Raw genomic sequence first — 21,300 nt, forward strand, 5'->3', positions numbered from 1 at the left:
CACTCTGGGCGTTGACGTCGGCGCCCTTGTCTAGCAGTAGCATCGCGATCTCTTTGTGACCAACAACTGAAGCTACTTGGAGTGCGTTGCCGTACTGTCCACTCTGGGCGTTAACGTCGGCGCCCTTGTCTAGCAGTAGCATCGCGATCTCTTTATAGCCTTTAGTTGAAGCTGCTTGGAGTGCGTTGCCGTACTGTCCACTCTGGGCGTTGACGTCGGCGCCCTTGTCTACCAGTATTTCAATCATCTCGTAATGCCCTTGCTCCGCTGCTATAATTAGTGGGGTCGTGCCGTCATTCCTGCTGTTGACCATGGCAGAGTCTGCAGCGAGCAACAGCCTCGCCGATGTCCCACAGCCATTTCTGGAAGCCCACCATAGCACCGTCCTATTCTTCGAATCTTTCGAACCAATCCTAAATCTCTCTGATTTGATCGAAAGCGCAAGAACCTCGTCATGCCCAAGCTCTGCTGCATTTAGGAGGAAATCTTTTGCCTTCGAGTATACAAAGTCACGTCTTGCGGCGCACTGAGCCAACTTGCGCTGAGACTGCTGTTCTCCCACTACTTTTCCGAAGCTGCAGTCAGCTTGCTGCAACCTAGTAGACTTCAGAAACGCTTCAAGAGTCTTTTCACTGTTCATAGCAGCTGCGGCGAAAAGAGGGCAGCCGTAGCGCTCCACCTCGACGTCCATACAGCGGCTGGCTGAATCGAGAACTCTAATAAGATTTGCCGTGTTAAGCTCGGCCAACAAATACAGCAGACTGACGCGTTCCGTGTGTCTCCGCACTTGATGCTTTTCAAGTAAGTTGTCGAGCTTGACCCATCGAGAAAGCGGGAAGCTGTCAAGGAATCTGTCAAGGAATTTCGCCTGAGAGATGCCTCCGACTTCTGCTGCGTCCGAATGATACAGCACATTGCGGACGGCATACTCTAGAAAGGGAAATGTTTGGGTTGCTAATTTGCGCAGGTCGGCTGCCTGTTGCGAGGAGGCTTTCGGAAGCTCGTCGGGAATCTGCAAGGGTGTAGCAACGTCGATGCTAATATAGTCAAGGCAGTACTGCTTTAGTCGTTCGTGACTTTGACCTTGAAAGTTGTTACCGTACTCTGGCCAGATCTTGCTGAGACCGTCCTCTTTAAGTAAAAAGTCCCTTACTGATTCATGGATGAACTGAACCCTCGGCTCTTTAGAAATGGTAGCCTCAGCGAGACCTTTAGAAGAGTTAAGGAGGAACCGCTTAACATCATCTTTTGTAGTCTCCTCGGGGTCCCATTCTAAGATAGCGTCAGGATCGATACTTAGGAGAAGAGCGTGATAAAGCTGCTCCGGACTGAGCGGCTGCTTCGCAAAGAGCACCCACTGGATGCACAGCACCAGTCTATCCTTGTTGTGCTCGTCTCGTGTCAGGATGTCACGGAACAGTTTGTGCAGGTCTCCAGGGATTGCCTTCAACTTCTTTCGAAGTGCATGTACCTGCCCCTTGTCGAACTCTTTGTTTAAGATACCCACAACGAGAACAACCCACATAAAAATCCCCGACGCCTTCTGCTGAAGCTCGGCTCGGACCTGCTGTGCAGTCTTACTTTTACCAATCCTTAACTCAGTCTCAACATAGTGAGTAATGTCTTGCGAGTGTCCCTCGTGCCCCTCTAGCACTAGCTCTAGCCCGTTCTGGATTGTGATGTGCGGGTAGTGCCTGCTCGAGAAGCATACCTGGAAGCGGATATGGTTTGATACGGCTAGATCGCTGATATGCTCGAAAAATTGGATCATATCCCGAACCTGCTCCTCTTCACACTCATCAAGCGCATCAACAAAGCATACGACAGACGAGTCTCCTAAGCTCTGTATCGCTTGCTCCAGCAGTGCTTTTAATGTCTCGATATTCCACTGGTAGTCTGCGGTGAACTTTGAGGCTGATAGGCTAAGCGAATCAAAAATATCCTGAAGCGCTGGGAGACGGTCGAGAAGCTGCAGCAACAAAGAACGGTATGTCCCAACTGTAGACTTTTCTATTTCCTCGCCGCGCGCATTAAAGAAGAAGGAGAGTATGATGTAGTCCTTCATTGTCTTGCGAGCATTAACCAGCGCATACTTCATCAACGTCGACTTGCCCGTTCCGGCCTTGCCCTTGATCCACAAGAAGCCATGGTGTTCATCTAGCCTGGTTGTATCGAGCCAGTTGAGGTACTGCTCACTCTTCAAGAGCCATCTGCACGTCTTGGCGTGGGCGGTCTTGATAGTCATCTGGCGCGCATCAATCTGCTGGAATCTTAGAGAGTCCAATAGAATCTGCCTTTGTTCATCGTTCATCGGTGTTCGCGAGGGTTCCTGGGAGTGAGTAGGGACTAGCATAGTAAGAATAGGCCGTGTCCGCATTTGGGGGCGATTGAGCAACGTACGTGTAGCATTCCACTGTCTGTGTAGTTTAGTAGAAGTTTATTGAGGGAGTGTCACTTAGGGATATGAAAGACTCACTCTGCAGAACTACTCTCTGAGCCCTTAGAGATGACATTCTTTATGCGCTTACAGGAAGCATGATCAGAAGGTGATGACTGACGGCGATGTTCTATCAACATGTTAATTCAAATACATTCTTAGTAGCAATACGGTAAATGAACTAACTGTTCTCGCCGCTGCTTATAGCATCCTCCGCACGGCGTGTGTTCATCACATCTGCTGCCGGTATTACCGACAACAGCTCCTTCGCATACGCCGCTGCCGTCCCTGCCGCGTGAGCCTGCCATCGCTCATTCTTGTGTGAATCGGCGTAGTCGGATATACCGCGAATGACAAGGCATGGGAAGCTGTTCATCAGCCCCGCCGCCTCCATCTCAAAGCACAATACCCCACCAAGCTCTGCGCTGACCCTGTCTCTCTCGGCGGCATCCTTTATCACCTGATTGCCAGAAGCAATCGTGCCGTAGTGTACTATTACCTCTGTTCCGCCCTCGCGTTCTGGTCGTAGTTGTCGACTCCTAACGCTACACCTGTCGCATGTGGCGCCGTGCTTATGATTATAGGCACCCTTGAACAGGATATCGGGACCTGCCTTGCGGCGCTGGAAGATAGGGATGCGCTCGAGTGTTGATAGGTGGTCTGACAATGTGCTCTCGTTCATTATTGCATTTGCTCTTACAGTGTTTACAGCGCTGAGCAGTATCCGAGGTGGTGAGTTCAGCGATCCAATCCGCTCAAGTCCGTTTGGCGTTCTTCTCCCAAAGTCGTACTGAACCACTCCACCAAAGGTCCCTTGCGGCTGGCTCACCACCACGTCCCCAAGTCGAATGTCTGCGCTGGCGCTCGGAACGCCTCCGCCGATACCTGCCATCAGCCCAAATCGGATGCCCTTAAACGCTGTCCGCATCTGGGTCGCGACGGTCGCGGCTGGGTTGTTCCCGATGTGGCCTGCTGGAAGGCATACGATCACAACGTTGTGGCCTGCAACTGATCCCATGCAGTACACGTTCTCGTCATTGTCGCCGACATCACAATCAGCGTTGGCGTGCATTTCGTCGAGCATCGCTTTGGCTGCTGCCAGCTCGACAGGCAGCGCGCACACCCATCCTACGGTGTAGTCTTCGCGGCGTAGTTGGCGTGGCATTTGGAGCGATTATGGAGTCGGGGGAGGGATGAACGTACGCCTGTTGGGAGCCGATTCATGCGGAAAAGAAGGATTGATCATAGCCTAGCAGCAACAGCAGCGCTTTCGACATCTTTTGTCGCTCAGCCTCAGCCTTGTGGCCTGCCTGCAGCTTGGCGGATCTCTCACCCTGCGATTATCAGAGCAGGCTATGACTTTATTTCGTTCGGTGGAGATCATCTGTAACGTGCAAAAGCACAGCACGTAGCCTCGGCCCTACACAAGAGCGGAGAGTGAAGTAAAGTCACAGTCTGCTGTGACAGGGCAAGCGAAGGAGAGAGCTGTTATCATCCGCTACAGGCGAGTGCGTGAAGGGGGCGTTGTCGCCTCACCTGGCGGCGGTCTTGTGCTCAGCCCAATCAACGTGCATATGCGGTAATATTACTACGTATGGCAAAGATCTAGCTTGGCGCAAAATAAATCCCTGCGACATCAAATGTCTGAGCTGCATTCGAACCAGAAGCCGATTATGCAAGCGAGTGTATGCTCTATCCGCCCTCCAAAAATATCATGATTGCCACACAGGAAACAATGAAAACGGACCAAGGCCATGGTTACGCTGCAGCGCATCTCTCACCACCCTACTCGTCATGTCGGCGTATTTCTGCCATGAGTAGCAGTCATGCTGTAAGGGGCCTAACAATGAATCGCATTAGCTATGCCTTTCCAACCAACCCAACACGCGAGTGACTTACCAAAACTTTCTTCGCATTGCAGATGCGCCAGGCAAGGTTCCTAACCGTGCCATCCGCTTGTACAACCTCAGGTGCGAACTCGATACCAAACCTGGCCATCATTAGTCTCCTGTCTTTGCAAAACCCAATTGACAGCCATCAACTTACATCTGATGTACGGCAAAGACCACGCGCTTAGCAAATTTACCATGGCGCTCCACTCGGCTGCCAAAAGGCTCCTCGGGCGTCGAAGGCGCAACCTCTGGGTCGCGGTCAAAGCAGTTCTGGATAATGGGAAGAAGTGCCACTTCCACAGCCCGATGCGTCGTTCCATTCTCGTCCACCTCCACATCATCCTCGTCAAACTTTGGAATCTGAATCTCAAAGGCCTGCGAGAGTGCCATGACATGGTGTCCACCGTCGTGATGGTACCTAAACTCAAACACACCAGTCGTCCACCAAAGCTTATCTCCGCGGAACTCCACTTCGCCAGTGTAGCAGTCGGATGCCTCTTCATCAGCAGCGTTTGCAGGATGTAGCTTGTCCGAGACTAGTATGCCATCGTCGGCGCGAGCAGAGTCAAACATGTCCCTGTTGGTGGCAACCCATCGTCCATTCGAGCTAATGTGTGTAACCTCGCGAGACTGATTATCGGCGACCATGTATAGACCGATCCAGTCCTTTTTGCTGTGATTTAGAGGAGCTTGCCAACGAACCTTGATGGGCGCACCGTATTCCAGCGCCAGCGTCTTGAAATCATTCGTCCGTACGGCTGGAATCCGGGCAAGCTCGCCTTCGCGGCCGCCATTCCTCTGCTTTTCAACTGTTGCCGGCAACAAGGTTCCTTCAACCTCTAGCTTGTATTGCCTGGGGTCCAAACCAGACATGTCTTGTGAGGCCCGGCTGATAGTAATCCGCCTCGGAGAAATATTGAACACACTCGTCACCTTCTGGGCGAATGTACTGAAGTCAGCAGCAATTTTTGGTCTTGTATCGTCCAAGAATTTCTCAATTTTTTCCATCATCGAGTTGATGTACTGGTCGGCTGCCGACTGCCACTGGCGGACTGGATCAGGTAACGCCTGACGCACAGTCTTGCTGACACCTGACATCTCGCGGAGGTTGCGGCCGTACAACTAGAAAGATAGAGTTAGCAAGTCATACAGGCTGGTTGTATTCAGATGCGCTCCACATAGTCTCTTGGTCCAGGCCGATGTTGGGATGGTATAACAACTCTATGTGGTGTGCAATACGATTTTACAACTTACCTTGATCACATGTGGTTTTTCTACAAATTGCAGGAACGCGAGGTTGAGAACATGGGCTGTTGTAGCGAGATAGAAGACTGCAGGGCTCCATGTTATGATGGCTACACCCCAGACACCAGCGAGCCCAAGAACCCGCTCTGGATTGTTCAGGAAGCGGTAGATGCCACTGTAGGTAAGCGATTTCGAAGGGGGATCGAAGAAGAAGTCTCCGCAGAACCATCCGAATTCTCCAAGCGACTCGTATATGCTCATAGCAACCCACAACTGAAGAGCGATCATGGCAGCACCAAGAACGTGTCGAAAGAGCGCAAGCCCGCTCAAGCCTTCAGGAGGGAGACTGTACATCTTCCAGGCAAGTGCGACAAAGCTTGCGTGACTCATCGTCATGCTCATGTGGTAAAGGGACTTCCACTGACGCCAGGCCTCTTCTTTGGTATCGCCATACTTAATGAAGTGCTTGGTCCAATTCTTCTTCTTGGACTGTCGGTCCAGGATGTAACCTAGACCCAATGCATACCATAGCCGCCATCCGAAAGCATTGACGAAGAGAAATGCTTTCACCGTCCACGTGTTGGGAGTCAGCACCGCCAAGCATATCATATAGAACGAAAGCAGTACTACCGTGACATCGATGGATCGATGGAAATCTGTGTTTAGAGGTCCTACAATGTGGTGCGTTGGGGCAGGTTGCTTAGAGGGATCGTGGACGGCGTCGCCGAATCCGAGTTCGGATTGACCAGTCTTGGGGCGATCTTCGTGAGCAGCCTCCCCAGAGATTTGGCGCGTGCGGCGGGGAGGAGCTGGATTGTACGTCGCTTCAATATGGGGCTCCTCTACGATGGACAAGAAAGCAAATTGGGCAGCATGGGCGATGATGGAGATTGCTAGGACTTTGTAGCTTGCCGTCATTAGGGCAATACCATAGTATCCGGCATACCCGATCGAGTACATGGGGCTGTGTGCAGGGGTAGCGCGTTAGTATGTCTTTGGTTCAACGACGCAACAGAGGGTCTTACTGCGGTGCCATCTCGAAAACGCCGTCGAATGTCAGGCTTTGGTCAATGAGGTAGAAAAAGTCACCCCAGTACCATGCAAAGTCCTTGACAACTCGGTGCGCATCAAGCTTGACCCAAAGGTTGAAAAGGAAGAGGACGACGCCCGTCGTCCATCGCAGAGCCCACAGGAACCAGCTTTCCTGGGGTCGGTTGAAACAGGCGATGGCGAAAAGGCAGTATGACACGAAATCACACATCAGAATCAGGTCTACCACACGTCTAAACACGAGCCATGTGTTGTACTCAAGCGGCGCTTCTTCAAACTTGTAATCCTCTGGGATCTTGATCTCCAGCTCACGCTTGAGAAGTTTGTACAGGGCCGGGTGTGGGTTTTTGCCTGTTTCGGGATTCTCAAAGATGTGGCTCTGCTTCGCCCACAAGACGAGGCGGTTGTGCTTGGACTGGCCATCGAGCAGCCAACCAATGCCTGCATTGTAGCCGGCGCGCCAGAAGAGGAAGACTATTGCGAATACGGGGATACGGGCGCTTTTGGGCAGTGCAAAGAAGGTCAAAATCATGGAAGCGAGCACACCAAGGACTGCTAAATCCGACAGGTTTTTAGGTTGCGAGGGCGAGAGAAGTTGTGAGACCATGTCGTGGGTCTGGGGGACAACGAAAACTGCATTGGAAGAGTTAGAACTGGTGAGCAGCTTTGCAAAGAGTGGGGGATTCCTCGTGTATGCAAGATAATGGCCGTTTCTTCTGGTCATTCTCAGCGACGCGAGACATACCTGTACCATCTGGAGTCCTTCCATAGGTTCGCTTTTTGCTGGCATCACCTTTGTGCCTTTTATTTTCTTCGTCGTTCAACTGCAGAACCTTTTGCTTAGCATCGTCTGCATTGTTGAGATGTAGTGGTTTGGCGTTTGGCCGCTCTCGCAGCTGGCTACCGTCGGCCATGGGCCCGTTGCTAACATCAGCCATGTTGGCTGGGATGCGAGCAACTGGATAGGAAGCAGGTTGCCTGGAGACCAGATAGGTGAGGGGTTCTCTCGACTGATATCACAGCGCCAGCCAAGAATTGAACGCTGGGTGAACTGCCGTGTTCAAGTGACTGTCCGGCACTGCAGGGCGTTGGAGCTGAATGCGCCGGCGCGGCTGTAGATTCCGATTTGTCTCTGTGTGGCCACAAATCTCGCTTCTTGGATGCGGACCAACGAGAAGGCTCAGAGTGTTGAACTCTAGCTAGCGTGTGAATGTTGAACGTGGGATGGGAAGGGAACAAGGTCGTGGGCAGTGCAGTTTGTGTGCAGCGACCGCGCGAAGGAAGCATGGGTTGGCGGCACGTCACTGTGTGGGGCTTTAGCATAAGCCGACCTGGCCCGGGCTGGTAGTCATGGGCCGAACTGCCGTTCAGCACGCCGCAGTAGCACGTGAAACGAATTTTACCAATGCCTCACATCTTTTCGTTGGCTTTTGTGAAGACAGATCTGAATACGAGACGGTTCTATTGAAATGATTTCGATTGTACTAGAGCCATGCTGGTTGGTGAGTAAACGCCTCCCCCACTGCAGTGTCGCACCAAGAAGCCCAGGGAGCATGGGGGAGAGTGATCGAACACAAAAGAAGAATTTCGATTGAGAAATGGCACTCGATGCGCCAATAAAAGAGCCACTATTCCTTGTATGTATGTATGTATGTATGCATGGGAAGTGGGGTAATATATAGTATCCACCTGTCGTGCCGTGACATCTACCCATCACACAGAGTTCACCCTGCTCCTCTTGGGCCTGCCAGCATTTCCTATCTCCTCGTCTAGTCTTTGCTGCCGCGGAGCTCTGTTGTCCCAAGACTGCCTCCTCGCTTCCTCAACACTTCTCTCAAACGAGTTTTTCCGATTTGGTTGTGCAGTGACAGATTTGGTGAGGCTACATTTATCCATGCCATTACCCCATCCCGTGCCGTCCATCGTTGCCGCTGCTATTGGCGAGGAAAGATGTAATTCAGCGAACTGTTGATCCAACTGCAAATCCTGATCCTTGTGGGAGTTTCGTGGTTCAAAGAGAGCAGCCTCGGGGCTGAACACAAACTGCTTTGATGTGCAAGCCATGGGCAAAGGCCACGTAGCGCCTGTCTGTGCCACATACTGTGCACATACTGTGCTTTTGGTGGTTGCTAAATCGAACCCGTCAACACCTGGATGGTCATCTGGTGCGATGTCGTCAACAGAGGAAGAGTTGCTGCAATCCTTTTGAAACGGAGATGATGCCGTCTTGTCCGCCCAACCGTTCCATTGCCCATCTCTGGCTTCGGGTTCTTCCGGGTATGAACATAGCGTAGAGTCCGAGGCAAGGTCCGGTATCGTTGACGAAACTGTTGTAGATGGCGAAGACACTGTCTCGGCGAGATAGATGTTTGCTTTACAAGCTTGGAGATTGTTGAGAAATGCTTGTTTATCACGCTCTCGATTTTGGATTTCTTTCTCCAGCTCACGCATACTTTGTCGAATCTTCTTCCTTTTCCTAACAGGCAAGGATGAGTCGGCAGCAAGCCGCCGCTCATTCCGAGTTTGCTTCTTCCGTAGCGCCTGCAAATAGGTAACGCAGTTGGCGAGTTCGTTTTCCAATAATTCCTTTTCAAGCTCTAGCGTCGACACCTGGGCGGAATGGGAAAAAGTGTCCTCGATGGGGGAGAAGAAGTTACTATGCATGGTGGAGACCATCCAAGACTGGCATAAATCGGCATAACACTTCATGATGAAAGGCATGGACAGGGGATTGATAGAAAAGTCTTTACGGAGTCTCAAGAGGACATATACAGCCTGAGGTAGACACGAGGGTATTGTATGGTTATGTCTGACATGGGAAATCAAGGCTGGCGCTGGGGTCGGCTGAAGCCGTTCCTCGCACCATGGGCGGAGGCGGCGGGCTACCATGTCTGGAATCCAATGGAGATCACATCATCTTGGCAAAGGGCTGTTCCAATAATACAGGAGGCGCAAAGTTCGGGAGGCAAAAAGGGAGCGAGGAATCAAGGAAGCCTTTGGAAGAGCATTTACTGAAAGCCCGTCACAACAGCCAGATCACGAGCGTCGCGACCAGAGGCTAGGTTCGCGCCGTTTGGTCATGGCGCAGAATGCAACTCTCGTATCCAGCAGCTGGGAACGCCACGGCCCTCGGAATGTACTATTTTGCTATTGTTCGCTTCCGACAATCAGAAGGGTCACAAAGGGGTTGCGGGAGGCTTGCCGGCGAGTACCGTGTGCTGAGTATTCTAGAGCAAGTTGGTTAAAGGCGACTTGCAATTGGTCCGAGCTGGCTAAAATCGGGTAGCGCAGACTATGGAGAAGGTTTCTTGATGTCTTTGTATGAGAAGCTTTCTGGCGTTCTGGGGCGTGAAAGGAGCATTTGCAAGCAAGGGGCCACAATTTCTAGTGGCTAGAGATGCCCATATTCAGCTTTATTCAACCGATACTGAGGACAGCTGAAGGTACCTTCCGACTCCTTTCCACAGCCCTAGGCGCGGTCGTTGTTGGCTCATGATAACGTTGCGCGATTGGTATGCAAGTGGGGACGCCGTAGGTAAATGGTGGGCAGCGTAAGATGCGCATCATTATACCGGGGATAAGGGACTCTGGGTGGGAAAACAGGTGTCGGGCAGGGGATTTCCAGAAATTCATCCGCAATGCTCATCAGACCAGTTCTTGTACAAGATGAGGCTGGCGATATGATTACCCGAATAGGTACAAGGTCACGCCATGGTGGTTAGGGTAGACGGCTTCTTCGCGGCCGTTGAAGCAAAGTGCGTCAGCCGCGTCGGTATCTGCATGCGTGTAATGCTGTCGTAATCGTTCATGGCCAAGGACGTTGTCGTATATAGACCAGCGGCTGACAGGTTCCGTAGTTGGGTGATGAGCCTGTTGCTTGTGTGTAGTAGGCGTACTTGGGACATGGCGGGATGTCGTATGTAGTAGTAGATGAGGCTCCACTCCTCCTGCCTTCCCCCGCAGTACGTACCCAAGTAGTAGTAATAAACGCTGCGATGAAACTCAATCCCTCGACACAACCGATCCATCTGCAGCCAGCCGAGCATCACATCAAACCCCATCCATCCAGCTGTGCCGTTCTCACCTCATCTTGTGTGGATGCACTTCCTTTTTCTTATTACTCGGACACATGTGTCAAGCCCCGTATCTGGCTCCGCTGTGACGGCATCGGCTATGCACGCCATGCAGGCTACTCAGCAACCCCGCAGCACTGTTGTCCATACACATAGTACAGTCAAGCCGGGATATTCTCTTCGCGCTTTGTCGCGGCCATGCTGGAGGTGCTACTATACGGCGCCGTGCAGCGTGTGCCTGAGCGGGTTTTTCGGCCTTGGTTTCCCCACACCACAGGATGTGCGTACGTACTCTAGCTGCATGGCTGGCCATGGATGTCAAACTCCCCTGCCCATCCTCGTTCGGTAGACATTGACGTCACCACTGTAGCCCTACAGCATCCTGAGCATCCATCTGTCAGCCAGCTATCCTTCTTGCGGGTCCCAATGCGACTTGTTCTGCAATCTGCTGAGGCGGGGTTCCTGGTGACGACGGGAGCATCCTCTCTACGCCATAAGCGCTTCTGGCGTACCGCTGCGGAGCGTGAGAGGCATAGCCGTCTTGATTTGCTGTCCTGTGGCGGGTGACATGGACACCACAGCCACTAGTCAGGTTAAACTTGTCCGGGAAACGCCTTGGTCATGTATTATTGAGATGTTTAAGATGCACATCTACCGGGCCTTTAGTTACCGTCAGCTACCGCATAGCATAAGCTTCTAGGTACCCACATTACGTACTTTTCTCCAACCTACTATAAGTATTACGCAGCATCCAGCTCTTTTTGAAACCAACAAGATTGCTCGTCTCGAGCCAACACTTGCACCAAAACAAACTGACCCAAAGCTTTGCAACAATATGGCCGCCAAAATCATCGACATTCGTGTCGATACAGCTGAATCAGATATCCTCGCAGATATCAAAAAAGGCCTTCGGCCGGATGCTGGTGCCGAGAAAACCTTGCCCACGTTGCTGCTCTACGAGTAAGCAGGCACGCATCAAGCTAAAGGTACTTGCTAATGTCCTCCCCATCTCCACAGCCAGGAAGGACTCCGTCTGTTCGAACAAATCACATACCAGGAAGAGTGAGGAACTCCATCCACTAGGGGCTTGGCTGTCAGGCTGACAAACATCCTTCGCACCAGGTACTACCTGACTAATGCCGAGATTGAAGTACTTGAGACGTATGCAGATAAAATAGCCCAATGCATTTCCCCAGGATCAATCGTGGTGGAATTGGGGAGCGGGTAGGATCTCGGCTCTCACCATACAAGAGATTGGAAACGAGCCTCGTGCTTCGTAAGTACTAATATCTATGCAGCAATCTGAGAAAAGTCAACATACTGTTGCAGGCCATTGATCGTCTGGGCAAAGATATCGAATACTACGCCGTCGACTTGTCCCTACCTGAGCTGGAAAGAACCTTCAAAGAGATACCCATAGGTAAGTGAGCGCAATTCGACACGGCGTTATTGGATAAGTTATACGAATAAGCGCCTTTATCTGCTCTAGTCCAAGGTAAAAGCGTTGGCGACCGTCATCGGGGTTCGCCTGGGGTCTGCATATGTACAACTCAACAGACCCCGCGCTAGTCTACCATAGTACCCATCTATCTATCGCATAGCCTCCATGGCAATGCCACATGACTCCTTGATTACGAAGGCTTGCTGACCACCCGCGTAGAGGGGTATAGCCATGTCAAATGCTTCGGGCTCCACGGAACGTACGATGACGCTCTGGAGTGGCTCAAGTCCCCCGCCGTCGAAGCCAAACCCAAGACGATCCTTTGGCTAGGCTCCAGTTTGGGCAACTTCAAGCGTCATGAAGTACCGCCGTTCCTTGCCGGGTTCGGCAAAGTATTACAAACTGGTGATACCATGCTTATCGGCATCGATTCCTGCAAAGATCCCAAAGTATATTTCCTGCCACGAATTGTACGCAAGATAAATACTGACCTTCGACCTACGCTAGCGTGTGTTCCATGCCTACAACGACCGCGACGGTGTTACCCACAGATTCATACTCAACGGACTCAAGCACGCAAACGATCTCATGGGGGAAACTGCCTTTAACTTGGACGACTGGGAAGTCATTGGCGAGTATGATATAAAGGCTGGGAGACATCATGCTTTTGTAGCACCGCGTAAAGATGCCGTCATCGATGGAGTTCCAATCAAGCAGGGCGAGAGAATCAGAATCGAGGAGAGCTACAAGTACAGCCACGAAGAAGCCAAGAAGCTCTGGGAGCTCGCCAAACTTGCTGAGAACACGGTGTGGGCTAATTCAAAGGGTGATTATGGTGAGTACGCACTAAAGATGATGAAGCGATGACACATCTGATAGTATTAGGTCTTCACATGGTTTCCAAGCCCTCATTCTTCTTCCCTACTACGCCAGAAGAGTATGCGGCAAAGCCCGTGCCTTCTCTCACTGAGTGGCAGGAAATATGGAAAGCCTGGGATGCCGTTTCGAAACATATGATCCCAAATAGCGAACTGCTCGCCAAGCCGATCAAACTCCGAAACGAGTGCATCTTCTACCTAGGCCATATTCCTACATTTCTCGACATCCACATCGCTCGTGCCACCGATGGCAAGCCCACAGAACCCGCCTATTTCTGGAAGATCTTCGAGCGTGGTGTAGATCCTGATGTTGATGACCCAACCTTATGCCATGCCCACTCTGAAGTCCCTGAAGAGTGGCCGCCATTGGATACGATTTTGCAATATCAACAGACCATTCGCAAGAATCTTGAAGCGCTCTACGATTCTGGAGAAGCAGAGAACAACGGCCGTGTTTCGCGGGGATTGTGGATAGCCTTTGAGCATGAGGCAATGCATCTGGAGACCTTGCTCTATATGCTTATTCAAAGTGACAAGATCTTGCCACCTCCAGGAATCAAACCACCAGATTTTGCTGCTTTTGCTGCACAGTCAGAAGTTATGGCTGTTGAGAACGAGTGGTTCACGATCCCAGAGTCTGACGTAGACATCGGACTCAATGACCCAGAGAAAGATTTTGGAAGCAAACGATACTTTGGCTGGGACAATGAGAGACCTCGTCGATCAGTACACGTGAAGTCCTTCCGTGCCAAGGCTCGGCCTATTACAAATGGAGAGTATGCCACATACCTGCTCCAGACAGGCAAGAAAGGTGCGTACCATTCGCACACAACATGTTGATCTTGTTTCAGTAATTCCAGGATCATTTGCATCGTTACATGAATACAACTTGCTGACTTGGCTCGACTAGAAATACCTGCATCTTGGTGCGACAAGGCTTATTTCAACGGTGACGGCGCAAATACCGGGAAGAGAGACAGTGTTGTCAATGGTCACTCGAATGACAATGGTGAATCCTCGCAGAGTATCACTAAAGGAAGATTTGTGCGTACAGTTTACGGAACTATTCCATTGAAGTTGGCCATGGGCTGGCCTGTTGTTGCATCCTATGATGAGCTTGCTGGGTGCGTGCAATGGATGGGCGGTCGCATCCCCACCATGGAAGAGGCACGAAGTATCTACGCCTATGTCGACAGTATCAAGCCAGAGTTTGAGCAGTCGCTCGGCAACACGATACCAGCAGTCAACGGGTACGTTTTTGAGAGTCAGTCAGGAAGAGTCAAATGTCTAACACAACACAGCCACCTGCTTAACGAAGGCGTGTTTGAGACACCGCCATCACACCATTTGTTTAACGGCAACTCCGGCGCAGCAACCGGTCTTAAGCCACGCGATCTCTTCATCGACCTTGAGGGGACCAATGTGGGTTTCAAGCACTGGCACCCAGTCTCGGTGGCCGAAAAGGGCAACAAGCTCTGTGGGCAATCTGATCTGGGCGGTGTTTGGGAATGGACTAGTACTGTGCTGGAGAAGCATGATGGCTTTGAGCCGATGGAGCTTTATCCAGGTTACACAGGTATGGGGAACTTCTACGGGCTTCTATCGCTCGGCTTACATGCAATATCATATCGCTGACAGCAAGCAGCCGACTTCTTCGACGGCAAACACAACATAACTCTGGGTGGATCCTGGGCGACGCATCCGCGCATTGCTGGGCGTAAGACATTGTAAGTGCAGCGGAGCGAGTATAGCTGAGATTGTGTCGCTGACATGTTTAAGCGTCAACTGGTACCAGCGTAACTATCCTTATGTCTGGGCCGGTGCCCGTATCGTGACAGATGTGTAGTGGTAGGCTAACAACCATATGTGACTTGGATGCGGTTATGACGCGTGTAGTTTCGCAGCCGGACGAAGTAGTGGTGGATGGGCGGAACAACAGCGGCTCACTGCAGCCTTCACTGCAGCGTTAGGGGTCCCTCCCCGCCACACACATCTCCTTTCGTTTCTTGGTGAATTCGTTCGCAATGCTGTATAGTTGTTTTGCCATGTCCGGTCATTTCAGTTTCTGTCTACTTGTTATATTCACACTCTTTCCATAAATTGCCTAGATCATGTATCATTCGTCCACAGTGAATTACGCAGTCACCCACCTTCCCAAATAGCTTGTACTGAGGCGCGGTTCTCACTAACCTCATCTTCTGTGTCAAGCAAACGCCTTGTTTCAGCCGTACAACTATTTTGTACCTCCGCTACCGAAATTGCCTAGACTTCTGCTTCCTTACTCAACCCCCGCCCTGTTCAGTAGCAGGCCAATCAGGGGAACATATCCAAGCAGACAACATGGCCAATGGTTTGTTATCCAAGTGGGAAGATTCGCAAGCGCTTAAGCATGACACCTCCCGTTTTGTTCATGTTTTTCTTGTTGTTTTTCCTTGTTATGTCATCCCACTGCGATTATAGCGCCTTGCTAACCAGTGTAGGCACCATTACGGAGTTTGCACGCGTTCTCTGAAGCACCCAAGTGCAAAGACTTCTTGCTTCGGGAAGCATAGTGAGCCATGTGTGCGGTTCCATCAGGTTTGTTATCAACTTCTCTCATAGCTAATGAAGTATTGACATAGTGCAGGCCATGTTCATGCGCCTGCGCGGCCATACCTGCAAACACTGTCTAGCCATTGACGAGGCCCACTACAAGAGACACCAAGATATTGCTGAGCAGCTGCACGCTATCTATGAGAGCTGCGGCGAGGCCGATTGGACTATAGTTCCGTCCGCACCCAACATTGCGGCTGAAGAGACACCGAGAGATACCAACAACTCGTGTGATTATGGTACCGAGGATGGCCGCGTAGCCGTGATTGCAGGCATACTGCCATCAAAACGCGAGAAGAAGGACGCAAAGCGTCTGGTGAGAGCAGCCGGTAGGTCAAGAGTGATCACCCAGGAAGAGATTCAATACATCGATTCCATCATCCACTCTACCGACGGAATGTCTAGCAATGAAACTGAAGGGCCGCGCAACCCTGAAGAGGTTGACGAGATTGAGAAGCAGCTTCGCGTAAGTAGCCTGACACTAGCTCCTGTGACCAGTCTATGATAGTCCTTTCGCTAACAATCGCCTAGTATCATGCGAAGGTATACAATGCACAAGGAAACCGCGACCGACTTGGAAGTCTCACAGACAATTCCGGCAAGATGCAAGAAACGGGATTTGACGCCGAGATGGACCGCATCCTGAACATCTTTCACATCACGAGGCTACTCAAACGTAACACCAGCACAAGAGGTCTGCATGGAAAAGAGCTGGAAAACTTGCTCACTCTTGTCAATGTCTTAGAATTGGCTATAACTGAAGACATTGTGCAAGCCAAGAGAGATATTGCAGAAGTGCGCATGCGACGAGCGGGCTATCTACGATACGTCAACAGAGCTTCGTATGAGATTTTAGCGGACAGATATTCCACAAAAAGCTGGAAAATGGGTGGGAAATCAGCGACAATTGCAGTCAGTCCGAGTGTCATGAAAATCCCAGCCACGGAAAGCAATGTGTCATCAAGGTATGTTGTCCATTTGCCATTCCTCAAATTCAACTTCATCTGTTGTACGGGGTAGAAAGCTAACATCAGACCAGTGATCAGCAAGAGAATCAGCAGCCGAGAAAAAGCTGGGCAGGGGACGGTCCTGACCGAAGGCATCTCGAGACCACACATCAGCGTGTGAATGGTGATGACGGGCTTCACGAGGCGAGCATTGAGCCTTACCAAGCGCCATTATTACCTCTGCTGCCAGATCCTACTCCTGGTCGAGCGCCTGTTTCAGTGAGAGTGACCAACACCAAGACAATACAGCAAGCTGCAAAACCCATGTTAGCTCATGTGAAGAAGACAGTTATGCCGTCATCCTCAGATGGCTGGATCACTACTACCGATGGTACAAGGTCGAAAGCACCCGCTCTTAGGCTGCCTGTCTGGGATGATTTCTCAAGCCAGCAGTCTCAGCTCGCTCGGCCTTCATTGCACACAGAAATATCACCCTTGGACCAGTGTTCTGCGAATCGCGACTCTTTTGATGAACCTTTCTCTAATGCTCCGGCTGTCAAGGGTTCTTTAGCCCCATTATCTAAAGGACCAGAGACTTTCGCCACAGAACCAGAGGAGAAAGCTGCCACCGAGCATGTTATAGTTTCACAAAAGAAGAAATCCAAGAAACTACGCGAGGCGAAGCGCAAGGCTAGGAAACTTGGCATGATGAGAGACACCGAAGCTTCCATCGCCAGCAAAGGAGCGAACAACCAAGTCATCGAAGCTGTTGATACATCACTCTGTGACATTTCGACAGTGTTGGAAGCTGGCAGTCAGAACTCCGACACGGAAGAAATTTCACTGGCATTGCCCATTCAAGATGTAGTCAGTGTTGGCTATGATATAATTCAGACATCAACGAATACCGGATCTGCCATAGCGTCCCTTCAGGATGTATCAAACAACCTCCCCACTGAACCTTTGCCAGTCACAACGCATAGAAAGCAATCACATTGGAGAATTTTTGTACTCAAATTCACTGCAGATCAGTTGACAAATCCTTTCCTGCCATCGTGGGGTGGCTGCTCATACGAATCTTGGTGCATTTTCGAGAAGAACCATATCTTGGACTGCCCATTCCACCCGCCTCGTACGTGCAGCCTAGCTACTTCCTAGCACGAAGTACTGATACAAGTCCAGATTGCCCTTGCGTCGACCCCATGACAGACCAATGTTTCCTTATTATGCCTGGTGACAAGCCATGTACTAGTGGGCCTTACAACCGTCTCCGTGGCGAGAAGCTATTATCAATCTACGAAAAAGATGCTAGAGTTAAGGGCTGCCTGATGCTCGTTGATACTGATTTCATTAACTATCTCACGGGAGACCCATCGAATCCAGCTAGGTTTCCCAATCTGGACTCTGAACCAGGACGTCTAGCCCAGGAGATTGCAGATTTCCATGATGGTTTTGGACCTGGACCTCTTATGAAACAAGAGAATTTATACCATCGTATCAAATATAGCAACAAATTCAGGAATCAACAGCTTATACAGGATACACTACCAGAGATTCAGCGCAAAGCCTCTGGGAAGCCTGGACAGCCCCGCATTTGCTATTGCAGTATCGCGATGCCGGAGAACTCATGTCCTTCTCTACGCAGAGACTTGATAACGTGCTCATATCGACATTGCACCATCAAGAACTTTCACAAGTCGTGTGTCAAGAAGCTTGGTGTGGAGAATGTATCGCGCTGGTACTGTACGCATTGCGAGAAGCAGATGCAACTCACAGCCTACAAGGTGTTGTGCGTGCCCGAAATTATGGAAATCTCAGATAGTGCCTCTGTTCAGAGTCCTCGCCACCAGGATTTGGGACATGAATTGAAGAAGTTTGCTGAAACGGTTGATCAGCTCTTCAGTACGATGGCAGGCGAGTTAGAACAGCTAGTACCTGGAAGGGTGCGGGGACATTTTACAAATCTCTCAAGCGTCAGGGTTACCCACAGAGCGCAACGCAGATCTTTTTGACAGGTGTTTGAAATACTGCAGGATGGTGGGGAGTTTGGGAGTGAGGGAATTGATTTGGGACACACCCAGAGCTATTGGTCGTACGTCACAACCATGCATAAACGCCAACCACACATGTTTACGAACGATGCGTAAATATCAGACAGAATGTAATTCGATTAGTTTATAGGAGACAGGAAGGCATGAGTATATCAAAGACCGACTACATTTGTGATGTTCATGTTCCGCAAGCATCAACTGTGGTACGCACACATTCCGATCCATAGTTGAGAAAACTAAGTAAATAATACCGCATTTGATGCCTTCATGAACGATATATAAGAGAATCCTCCGTACTCTGAGCCTCCCATCCAGTTATCACCGTAAACATCAACGCACAGAACAAAGTACTACACCTTGTGCTAACCTCAAAGCCTCCACAACACCAAGCAAATCCCTCCAAACACCTCCAAAATGGACACTCCCACATCAAACCGCAGCATGTCCTCCATCACCACAGCCCCCCTGTCACGCACTCAATCCTACACATACCCCTTCACATACCCCTTGACCAGAATCTTCAACAACACCACTACATCACCACCTCCACCAACCCCTTCAAAAAGAAGCCCTTTCCCCCTCCCAAAACTCACCCGTCGCTCCCGAACCCAGCAATACAAAACCTTCAACTCCTTGTACGTCAACATCGAAATGGCAGATCTCAGCCACACCCGTTCCCACAGGCAACCTCATCCCACCTCCCCGGATGCTAATTACGATGGAGACGCCGAAGATAACGGCGCTGAGTGCGCAGACGTCGGTCTCGTCACGCTGGCGCTGTGTACGGTTGATAGTATGGAGATTATCCGCCGGGATACGGAGGAGAAGTGGAAGGGTGGCCGGAGTCGGAGCGGGAGCGCAAGTGCGAGTGCGAGTGCGAGTGGGTGCGTGATTGGAGGGGTGAAGAGGACGGTTGTGAAGATGGGGGTCAGTGTCAGGAATGGGGTTAGGGGGTTGGTTTGGAAACTTACTTTTTGAAGGATTGAAAGGAGGGGATATGCTGGACATGGATGGGGGGTGAGCTGGCTCTTTGGTGGTTTTGTTGTTATTCCTGTTGTTTCTTTGAATACGTACAATCATATGATGGGGGGAAGGATGGAGGAGGAAGTGATTATTGGATTAGATGATGTGTTGTGTATACAAAACTATGATATCGAATTCTTTTGCCGTTAAATCTGATTTGAACTATTGATATGTAACTCCACATGTCAGGAGCGAAAACCATCGATATCGCCTCCGCCTCTTCTCTCGGGTAACCCGCTCACCATGTCGCGCATTGTTAGCGCTCACTCGTGCTGTATCGCTGCTATTCTCTCGCACACCGGGAATACTTGGGCTTGCTCTTTTCTTGTCATCATTGCTCCCGCGAAAACGATTGCTGTTGTCGGTTCGAGGCTCGTTATTCTTCTGCAGGATCTGAATCATACACGGTATCCGAATGTGGCAGGCGGAAGGAGACATGGCGCTGGACGGAGGTAGCGTTGGATGCATATGCGACATTGGAAGGTAATGCTCTGGAGTGGCATAGCCTAGATTGAGTTTGCGACCTTCGTTCATGACGGAGCTGCTCGTGTCGCCGGGATCTTGTGTATGAAGTGGACCGTATCGGTCTGGCGCATCTTGGTCGCGGATTGTAAGGTGCACCATCGAATCTAACTTACTGTTAGCTTGCCTCTGGTATGAAATATTTGAAGACTCTGAAGTCGCATGGGGAGATCCAGACTCTCTAAGAATACGTATTTCATGTTCCAATGAGCTGCGGTAGTTCCGTTCGCTCGAATTGAAGCGACCATTAGTGGCAGAAGATGATCTGTTGGAATGTAACCTTGTCGCATCGGCATTTGAGCTCTCATCTTGTGGCAATCGTTGTACATCGAGTGGAGGGTAACTTGGCGGGTTCAATGTACTAACGTGGAAAATGTGAGGACAGTGTATGATGGGATCTCGCTCAAATGACCGGGCTTCTTTCAATATCTTCTCCCGGATATCAAAGTCGAAATCTTTGCTTCTCAGCTGTTTCTCAAGCTCGCCAATTAATGGCGCTGTTATACTACTGAAGCACACGAGAAAGTTTTCAGCGTGAGTTTCTGGTCCGAACTGCGAGCGGATGTGCTGAAAGGCTTGAAGGAGATAGATATCTGTCCAAGTGCATCGCTGATAACTGCATGTTCCTTCGTTGATCACGGTGTAGAGTTTACTCATAACTGAGATTAGCTCATTTTGAAGCATTCGGAGGCTAAGACGAGCTGCCAGTGCCCATGTACGCGCAAAGATAAGAAGAAAGCTGGGATCGGTGGCTTGTCTTTTGAAGACCGAAAGAGATTCATCGCCATTCAGGTAGGCGAGTAAAATGCAGAAAGGATGGACCTCCACATTCGGTAAGACATCGCCGGGCGCCAATGCACCAAGCTTTAGATAGCGTTCGCGCATATGATGGCTGAGTCTGATATGGGTAAGATGATTGGGATAAGTACCAACTGCGATGGTGACGCTGCTCCAGATAGGTCCGGCAGGCATGGCGCAATTGTTCGTGAATTGTCATGCAATGAAGTGAGATGCACCCTTTTATCAACCTTGAAGATGTCTTAGGTCTGACTATTGGGTGGTTTGTGCCTTGAAGCACCTTTGTCTTGAGTTTGCAATATAGACAAACCTAGTCTTGCATTTGAGTGTATTATTATTATTATTATTATT

The 21,300-nt window shown here is 50.5% G+C and overlaps 9 protein-coding genes across 9 annotated transcripts in view; 4 read left to right on the plus strand and 5 right to left on the minus strand.

The window, feature by feature from the left end:
- COCCADRAFT_30391 (uncharacterized protein) overlaps positions 1 to 3,602 on the minus strand; it is a gene marked incomplete at both ends in the record, with an annotated part of 4,220 nt that extends 618 nt beyond the window's left edge. The window contains 5 exons of the mRNA XM_007719175.1: positions 4 to 2,346; positions 2,401 to 2,417; positions 2,477 to 2,567; positions 2,624 to 2,738; positions 2,868 to 3,602. Coding sequence (XP_007717365.1) covers positions 4 to 2,346; positions 2,401 to 2,417; positions 2,477 to 2,567; positions 2,624 to 2,738; positions 2,868 to 3,602 — 3,301 coding nt within the window. The remainder of the gene's footprint in view (positions 1 to 3; positions 2,347 to 2,400; positions 2,418 to 2,476; positions 2,568 to 2,623; positions 2,739 to 2,867) is intronic.
- Positions 3,603 to 4,229: 627 nt separating this feature from the next.
- Positions 4,230 to 7,562, minus strand: COCCADRAFT_9283 (uncharacterized protein; the record flags this gene model as incomplete). The annotated part of the gene is made up of 6 exons (XM_007719176.1): positions 4,230 to 4,277; positions 4,337 to 4,427; positions 4,484 to 5,451; positions 5,584 to 6,538; positions 6,600 to 7,257; positions 7,370 to 7,562. 6 exons carry the CDS (start codon positions 7,560 to 7,562, stop codon positions 4,230 to 4,232), a joined length of 2,913 nt encoding a protein of 970 aa, XP_007717366.1.
- Positions 7,563 to 8,337: 775 nt separating this feature from the next.
- Positions 8,338 to 9,288, minus strand: COCCADRAFT_9284 (uncharacterized protein; the record flags this gene model as incomplete). The annotated part of the gene is made up of 1 exon (XM_007719177.1): positions 8,338 to 9,288. The coding sequence occupies one exon, from the start codon at positions 9,286 to 9,288 to the stop codon at positions 8,338 to 8,340; it is 951 nt and encodes a 316-aa protein (XP_007717367.1).
- Positions 9,289 to 10,308: 1,020 nt separating this feature from the next.
- Positions 10,309 to 10,536, minus strand: COCCADRAFT_109462 (uncharacterized protein; the record flags this gene model as incomplete). The annotated part of the gene is made up of 1 exon (XM_007719178.1): positions 10,309 to 10,536. A coding segment is annotated over one exon (228 nt), but the record flags the coding sequence as incomplete, so codon positions are not given.
- Positions 10,537 to 11,532: 996 nt separating this feature from the next.
- COCCADRAFT_109454 (uncharacterized protein) lies at positions 11,533 to 14,862 on the plus strand (the record flags this gene model as incomplete). The annotated part of the gene is made up of 11 exons (XM_007719179.1): positions 11,533 to 11,657; positions 11,715 to 11,759; positions 11,820 to 11,921; positions 11,996 to 12,117; positions 12,358 to 12,587; positions 12,646 to 12,973; positions 13,024 to 13,827; positions 13,927 to 14,266; positions 14,318 to 14,592; positions 14,662 to 14,743; positions 14,796 to 14,862. 11 exons carry the CDS (start codon positions 11,533 to 11,535, stop codon positions 14,860 to 14,862), a joined length of 2,520 nt encoding a protein of 839 aa, XP_007717369.1.
- Positions 14,863 to 15,087: 225 nt separating this feature from the next.
- On the plus strand, positions 15,088 to 15,282 carry COCCADRAFT_109466 (uncharacterized protein; the record flags this gene model as incomplete). Its single annotated transcript, XM_007719180.1, has 1 exon — positions 15,088 to 15,282. A coding segment is annotated over one exon (195 nt), but the record flags the coding sequence as incomplete, so codon positions are not given.
- Positions 15,283 to 15,574: 292 nt separating this feature from the next.
- Positions 15,575 to 18,702, plus strand: COCCADRAFT_30395 (uncharacterized protein; the record flags this gene model as incomplete). The annotated part of the gene is made up of 6 exons (XM_007719181.1): positions 15,575 to 15,593; positions 15,689 to 16,074; positions 16,140 to 16,573; positions 16,648 to 17,687; positions 17,738 to 18,498; positions 18,571 to 18,702. 6 exons carry the CDS (start codon positions 15,575 to 15,577, stop codon positions 18,700 to 18,702), a joined length of 2,772 nt encoding a protein of 923 aa, XP_007717371.1.
- A 318-nt stretch (positions 18,703 to 19,020) lies between these two features.
- On the plus strand, positions 19,021 to 19,584 carry COCCADRAFT_30396 (uncharacterized protein; the record flags this gene model as incomplete). Its single annotated transcript, XM_007719182.1, has 1 exon — positions 19,021 to 19,584. One exon carries the CDS (start codon positions 19,021 to 19,023, stop codon positions 19,582 to 19,584), a length of 564 nt encoding a protein of 187 aa, XP_007717372.1.
- Positions 19,585 to 20,005: 421 nt separating this feature from the next.
- Positions 20,006 to 21,123, minus strand: COCCADRAFT_109451 (uncharacterized protein; the record flags this gene model as incomplete). Its single annotated transcript, XM_007719183.1, has 2 exons — positions 20,006 to 20,258; positions 20,432 to 21,123. The coding sequence occupies 2 exons, from the start codon at positions 21,121 to 21,123 to the stop codon at positions 20,006 to 20,008; spliced, it is 945 nt and encodes a 314-aa protein (XP_007717373.1).
- Between the last annotated feature and the right edge of the window lie 177 nt (positions 21,124 to 21,300).

This window comes from Bipolaris zeicola, assembly GCF_000523435.1.
Source record: "Bipolaris zeicola 26-R-13 unplaced genomic scaffold scaffold_286, whole genome shotgun sequence".
Classification (NCBI taxonomy): Eukaryota; Fungi; Ascomycota; class Dothideomycetes; order Pleosporales; family Pleosporaceae; genus Bipolaris; species Bipolaris zeicola.